The sequence below is a fragment of the Hoplias malabaricus genome, chromosome 9 (genome assembly GCF_029633855.1).
Source record: "Hoplias malabaricus isolate fHopMal1 chromosome 9, fHopMal1.hap1, whole genome shotgun sequence".
Lineage (NCBI taxonomy): Eukaryota > Metazoa > Chordata > Actinopteri > Characiformes > Erythrinidae > Hoplias > Hoplias malabaricus.
This window is the reverse complement of record NC_089808.1, coordinates 23,022,305-23,029,798: the sequence shown is the minus strand read 5'-3', so window position 1 is coordinate 23,029,798 and position 7,494 is coordinate 23,022,305. Positions and strand designations below refer to the sequence as shown.

Below are 7,494 nucleotides of genomic sequence, written 5' to 3'. Positions count from 1 at the left end.
AGACTGAAGATCTTGGAAATCTTATATTGTAGAATCGTATTCTTGTTGATGCCGGTGTTAAATATGATTTCTTCTTCTGGAAGTTGGATAAACAGGCTGGTCATTCTTCCGGGAGAAATGTTATAACAATAGCCCGTAGCCTTGATGTTTTTCATTGCAATTTAATAAGAGTATGTTTGCTGTGGCAAGCAAGATTTGAGAATGTTTACTGTGATGAAGATTATAGTCAATGCGTGACTGAAAGGCCAAAATCAATACCACATTGAGCTGAAAGAAGTTGCTATATCTGCCTTATGCTTCTACACAGCAGCTCACAGCACCGTCTGTCTGCGTTCTACGTGATCTGCATGAACCGGAGATCGTGCAACCAATGCCTGTGAATGTGTGAATGATTGGGTAAGTGTGTGAAATTCTCCACAGGTGTGAGTGTGTGATGCCCTGCGATGGACTGACACCCTGTAGATGGTGAAATGGACTAAAGAAGCCTTTATGTCTGTTATTATGAAAGGCTTATGTAAGTGTCATGAAGCCTATGAACGATAACCTACAGTAAAGCCTCATTGTTGTTTATGATGCTGCTTCCTTACGTAGCCATAGCTATAGAACACATATTATTGCCTACAATGTAGCCTCCCTGTTTCAACTTGTTTTGTGTCACATTACCAACATAGGCTGCTATTTCCCAGGTATGTATTGTTGTATGTGTCCTATATTCTTTGTGATGTTAGAACTTTGTGACATCATGTAATTTGCAATGTGTTTAGGTTTTGTTGCTCCTTGGAAACGAATGACCTCTATTGTGTAGTTAACGTACACATCACTGACTACATCAAGGTATTTCTCACTGGAAATGTATGACCTAGAGTTTCTGGGCAAATCTGCCTTCAAATTCTTCCTTTTTGTCTTAGACATAGACGTGCAATCACAAACATGCAGTTTGTATATTCAAAAATAAATGTAACATACTCAATGTAAATTTAGCATACTCAATGCCAACTCTCAGCCAGAAGGATTTAAAGCCTTGCACCATCGGGCTGTATCGTCTTTTCCCACAGTGTAGGTGACTGGACTCAGACGTCCTGATGACAACAACACAACCAGCAGCAGGTGTCACTGCCAAACAGTTCCAGTGTTTTTGGGGTCCTGAGTTCAAACCTCCAATTGTGCCACTCTCTGCAAGGAGTGTGGTGTGCTCCTCCTGTGTCTGTGCGTGTTTCCTCCAGGTGCTTGGGTTTCCATTCACAGTTCCAACACATTGTGAAATTAATGTGTGTGACTGAGTGAACGCATGCAATTGTACACTGCTGTGTTTGTGAGTGACTTGTGAGTGTGTGAAACGGTGTGCATTTGTGAGTAACTTAAATATTTAAGGCCAAATTGCTAAGGCCTAAAGAGGTTTTGGCAACTGGTTCCATTCCCCACCACCTTGGATAATTCTGATGTGTTTAATTTCTCATGATTTCATTCAGTGCCATTTAACATCATATTTTAGGAAAGTGGTGGAGTTGCCTTTCAAGTGAAGCCAATATGACTTCCTATAGAAGCACAGAAAGTCTAGCAGAATCAAGGCAAATGTGTTTAAAAGCATGTAAACAGAAAAGATTAACCTAAAGGGGGCGCTGTGGGACCGAGGTTGCCGTTTGTGCACCCCCACTCAAAAAGACCACCCCCTCCCTCCCCCAGCTTGAGTTTTTATAATGCCTACAGTGGAGAAACATAAATGGGCATGGAATTAGAAGTGAAGAAATGGAGAGAAGCCTTTTGATCAGGTCATTAAAGATGAAGCCTGTGTGGAGTCTGCAGTTTTTTTTTCTTTTTTCTTTTCACCGCAGGGAAATGGAGGAGGAGGAGGAGGGAGGTGGGGAAACATTTTATAAAGGGACATTGCCAAAAATAATTGGACATGGGACCGTCCAATCGGAACAATCCTTCCATCATTGGTCTTTTCACCTTTGTTCCTATTGGACAGACTAGAGTTATATTACGAGGTCTGCAGATGTATGTGCGTGTGGTGACAGCCTTTCCCCCTATACGCTCATATAAGGTCGTGTGCAAAGGTTTTGGCACCCCTATTCATAATGACGTGTCCTGTTGTTGATGGTTCATTGGAAACATATTGTGATGGTAAGAGTTGCCCAGATTTATTTACGCGCCCTTTTGCAAACAAGCAGTTAAACTTAAGTACAAATGTGCCCTGAACCTCTTAAAACCCGTCTCGCTAGCGGTGCGAAAACTCTTGAACACGGCCACTGTCGCCCATCAGAAGCAACAGCTAGCTTTGTGAGAGAAAGCGACCGTTAGAGAATAATTTCATATCCCACCAGTTTTTAATAGGGCCCACCCATGCCACGTTGTGATTGGCCACTTGGTTTTGTGATTCACGCTCTGATTTGAATAGCGAGTCAAGAAGACCGGGGTATTCAGCCCTTGGGCTGTAATTGGATACACGTTCGTACTACCAGCCAATCACAGCACGCCAGAGGCTGGGCTTGACGAAAACGGGCGGTGAGAAGAATACGCTTTGTAGCGAGAAGGACTGGGTTCATCAGTCCGGCAGAGGCAACATGAACGAAGGCTACGGTAGAAGACTCCGGACGGGGGTTGTTTCTATCTCCACGGCGTTGTGAACGGATTTAAAGGGAATGTATAATATATAAGTGACAATGGATACTCTTTAAAACCAGACAATTGCCTGTTTTATACATTGTACTGCCCCAGGGAAGCCGTTAGTGAAGTATCTCGGTGTGAATTGCTCTTCATGTTGCAAAGCCAAGGCTCATGACGATGGATTATTTGCTGTTGTTATACAGCCTTCTGCTTCCCGTGGTCTCTGCTGTGGAAGGTGAGTCCAATACAGGCACTGTTTGCAGCCCCTTTTGTTTGTGTGAAAACTCTGTATTGTCCCTAACACCTTTTCTTTTAACGAGTCTCCAGTTTGTGTTTGTATTTTCATCCATTCTCAGTATTATCTCTAGTCTGTTGTGGCTGTCTGGAAGGAAAGCATTGGTTAAACACTACAAAAACACCAAAACAGAAGTCCATTTACAGCCTGTGCAGGCTCTCATTGTGTTGGAATGCAGTAGCTGTTGTGCCTCACTGAAGGAAGGTATAGCCTTAAGGCTGGACACTACAGGTGAATACAGTAATAGCCTCCAATTCACAGATGTTCATAGACATCTATTGTGTAAGTTGTTTCCTGACTGCTTTGTTGCAGACTTAAGTTTTCATTAAAAAAATAAATAAAATAATAATAATAATCAATAAATAATAAAAAAAAAATACCTGGATATGTAAATAAGATCTTTTTAAATGTACCTACATTTGCATATTATGATAAAAACCTTGGGATGGGGTTAAAATGCATCAGTATATCTAAGTCTGTTTCATTTCCAAGGCACACTCCATATGGGGGGTTTACCGAACATAAACCGATGGAAGGTGGCACAGTGGTGCTGCTGGGAGTGTCACTGCCACACAGCTCTAGGGTCTCGAGTTTCTAGGTTCAAACCTCACCTTGGGTCCACTCTCTTGGGTCCCTGACTTCCTCCCACAGTTCCAAAAACCTGTTAGTAGGCAGCTTGGCTGTGCGAAACTGTACGTGACTGCGTGAGTGTTTGATGCCCTGTGATGGTTACCATTGTAGGGTGTGTCCTTCCTTGTGCTCAATGATTCCAGGTGGGCTTCCATTAGGATGAAGTGATTACAGGAGATGAACGGGTGCATGAACTGATGGATGATTACTGTGTCACTGGGAGAAAAAACACCAGCCATTATTTTTCTATAAACACTATTTATACCTACATTTGCATAAATCCAACTGTGGTTAATAGATTTGGAAATTATTTGGTGAAATTTTCTAGAACATCATCAGAAATGAGCTTGCAAAATTTTGTTAGCCCAGGTGTTGTAGAAATTGTGAGTTGAATTTGGGCCTCAGAATGTGGGAATGTTGTACATCAAGGGTAGATGTACACTAAATGTCCAAAGGTTTTGGACACTTGCTCATTCAGCCTCTCTTCTGCATATGTAACATCCTCTTCTCTACTACGCTAGAAGGGATTTACACCAGATTTTGGAACTCTGCTGTGAGAATATGATGGTATTCAGCCCCTAGAACATCACCTTGTTCAGATCACAAAGCAGTTAGGTGCCATCCCTCAACAGAATCCGGTTTTACTGCTCCACATCCCAAACAATTATGAAAAGTGTCAACACACATTTAGACATAAACTGTCTATAAATGTATTTAAAATGTAGCTCCTTCTGATAATGACTGACTTCAGCTGTTTTATAGACACACATATTCCACTGTACACACATGTAGCCTTTTTTAACAATCTGGAGCAGCTGCACATGATTTAGGTCATTGTGACAAATGCTAAGTGTCGGCAAGAGAGATATAAAGCTCCTACGATTTGGCCGATTTTTGCACCACTTTGGCTTGGTGGAACTGTGTTCTCAGAAGTGACGGATCTCCATCTAGTAACTTTGTGTATCTAGATCTATTTTGCCTGTTGCTTACTGCCATCAAATTCTCAGAGTTTGAAACGATGTTTTAAAACTCCCAGATGAGTAGACACTGTTACTACCACAACTAAGGGTCACACTTCCTAGGAAAAGCACTGGAAGACCTGTGTCCACAAGTGTTTGGCACTGTTCTGTTCTCACGAATGATGCATACATTTCTTCCTCCGAGAATGAATTTCAAAACAGGGGGCAGTTATACTCCGTTAGCCCCTGGAGCCTTTCCCGTCGACTTGAGTATGACGGTCAGCACGTCCAGCACAGGTGCTAATTGGCCGCGTCTGTCCGGTGAAGCATCGGGCTGTGGGGGTGGTGGGGGTTGGGGTCAGCATCAAAAGAAATGACACCTTTTTTACAGCACCTTACAAGGTCTCACCTGGAGAACTGCAACAAGCTGCTAAAAGGCAGCGGGCTCTGACCTCCAGCTGAACCCTGGCGGAGGCGTCAGGCCTTTAGCTGACAGTAAAGTTCACACCAACACCTCCAGCACCTTCCACTGGGTCAAAGAGAGCAGAGGAACACTGTTCCTTTATGTAGTGCAGCATGGGGAACACTGGATAAGAATCAGTGCATGAAGTTTTTTTAAATGTAGCAAGCCATATTTATGGAAGTGGTTTATGTATTATTTATTTTATTTATATTTATTATTTAAATTGCATTATAATTCCTGAATACAGTGGATTATATTACAGTGGCTATGCATCATAGATTGGGTCACCCACACTAAATTAAATGTTAAATCAGCTGAAGTACAAAATCTCTGCATCCAGGCCTCTGGATGTCAGTGTAATATGTGGTATATAATGTGAATAAATGACCGATTACACGTTTAACGTGGCCAATATTGTGATATATATTTGTGTTTGGGTATATGCTATTTTTGCCATAACTGCCCATCCCTGGTATTACACTACTGACTCAAATCATTCAGTATTGTTTCAACATCAGTCACTGTTGCATTTTAGCATTCCAAATCTTTATAGTAGAATCAATCCAATGATTCAACCTGTTTTATGATTGACTTCCTGAATAACACAAATATAAATTCCTGATTTAACCCATGCCCATTTTCAATTTGTAATTTTAAAACTGAAAATGTTAATAAAAAAAAACCCTGTGTTCAGTGCAGGTGCACTTGAATATGTGTATCTCTGGAGGTCACCTGCCCTCACACTGTGAAACAAGACCATCCAGTTAGTTTTCTGTCAGAAGATATGGGATAGAATAAGTCTTTTTGATTTTGCTCCGCTTGACGTCAAGTGCCTAGACTTTAGAACTGTTCCACCCTCTCTTCTGAGCCTGTCCAATCACAGAGCTGGATCTGCATTTATTTGAGGGCACAAACAGATACGAAGCACAGAGAAATAAGAGCACTGAGTAAAAACGGAGAAGAAAGATAAACGAGCAAAAGCTGCTCATTTAAACAGAAAGTGGCGCTGAAATCGGCAGTTCAGAACAGGGCTGTTTAGACAGGATGAGAACACTGCTGTGGGGTTTGATCCTTGTGGTGTTTTGATCAAAGAAGTTCACAGACATTCCTTTAAGACCCAGAACTGTTTTCACTTGTGGAAAATTGGGGATATGTTCCCCACAAAATTAAGTTCTGAGGTCAAAAATACAGTTACAGGTGTCAGTATCAGTGTATGTAGTACAGTTGCCAGCCTTAGTCCTTGGTCTTTAAGCCTGTTAGCACAGTTATTATTCTTTATTAATCATATCTAATCCTTAAGAGGTATTATCCACAAAATACCATATTGCAATTATACTGCAGCGTCTCTACACACGCAGTGTATTAAAAATGCATCAGTGAATCAACAATGCGGCATGATTAAAGATGGCATAGATTATCCTGAAATAACAGCATTTACCCTTGATGGATTACAAGCAGGGGTCAGCTTCAGGTCTTTAAACCCCTTAGTGTCACTGTGGGCAGCATCCTGTGTCCACTGATGAACGACTAGAGGACAACAAACACAAACTGGGGAGCAACAGATGAGTCCCTGACTTCACATCAACAAGGCGGACCAACAAGGTAGGTGTGTCTAACAGAGTGGACAGTGAGTGGGCAGAGGTATACAGGTAGCTGTCTGGTGAGATCAGGGGAATGCTGCATGAGAAGGTGCCTGAGCTGTGATTAGAATTCTAGGTCCTACATTTTTTTTGTCTGGGCCTGTGTGACTGCGTTGCGTTCATAATGAATGCATGCAGATGCAGTGTTTTCCGCAGTGCTGACCCCTACCCTGTCCGTGCCTTGCTAATCTCCAGTCTGCCCCATGCCCTCCCTGGCTCATGCTGGCTCAGTGCCTCCTGAGCTGCGGTGTCTTTGTGAGAGCTCAATCGATTGCTGGAGGTGCGGCTCTCGCGCTGTTCTCCTACAGGGCGCATTAGCTACACCTTGGCAGGGTGGTCAAACGGGGCCTCCACTTACTATACAGAAGCATTCTGTAGCACTATGATTACAGAATGTAGTCAGTCTGTTGCTCTGCAAACTTCATTAGCCACCTTTCACCCTGTTCTTCTATAGTCAGGACCCCCAAAGGACCAACACAGAGAAGGTAGGCTACAATTTGGGTCGTGAATCATTCTCAGCGTTCCAGTGACACTGACATGGTGGTGGTGTTGTACAAGTGGATCAGACACAGCAGTGCAGCTGAAGTGTTTAAACCCTGTGTCTGCTCACTCTCCACACTCTGTTAGACATTCCTTCTTCATTGGTCCACCTTGTAGATGTAAAGTCAGAGACCGCAGTTAATTTGTCACTGCACAGCACTGCTGTGTCTGATCCACTTGTACCAGCACAAGACACATTAACACACCACCAGTGTCACTGATGGCACTGAGAATGATGCACCATCCTGCTCTGTATTGGTCCTCTGGGGGGTCCTGTCCACTGAATACAGATGAAGGCAAAGTATGCAGAACAACAGATGGACTACGGTCTGTTTGTAGAACTACAAAGTGGAGCTGATA

General features: G+C 42.8%; 1 protein-coding gene across 1 annotated transcript in view; it reads left to right on the top strand.

Moving 5' to 3' along the window:
* Nucleotides 1-2,542: 2,542 nt before the first annotated feature.
* ephb3a (eph receptor B3a) overlaps nt 2,543-7,494 on the top strand; it is a 40,860-nt gene continuing 35,908 nt past the window's right edge. The window contains exon 1 of the mRNA XM_066680557.1: nt 2,543-2,842. Within this exon, the coding sequence (XP_066536654.1) occupies nt 2,779-2,842 (64 nt within the window). The 5' untranslated portion in view covers nt 2,543-2,778. The remainder of the gene's footprint in view (nt 2,843-7,494) is intronic.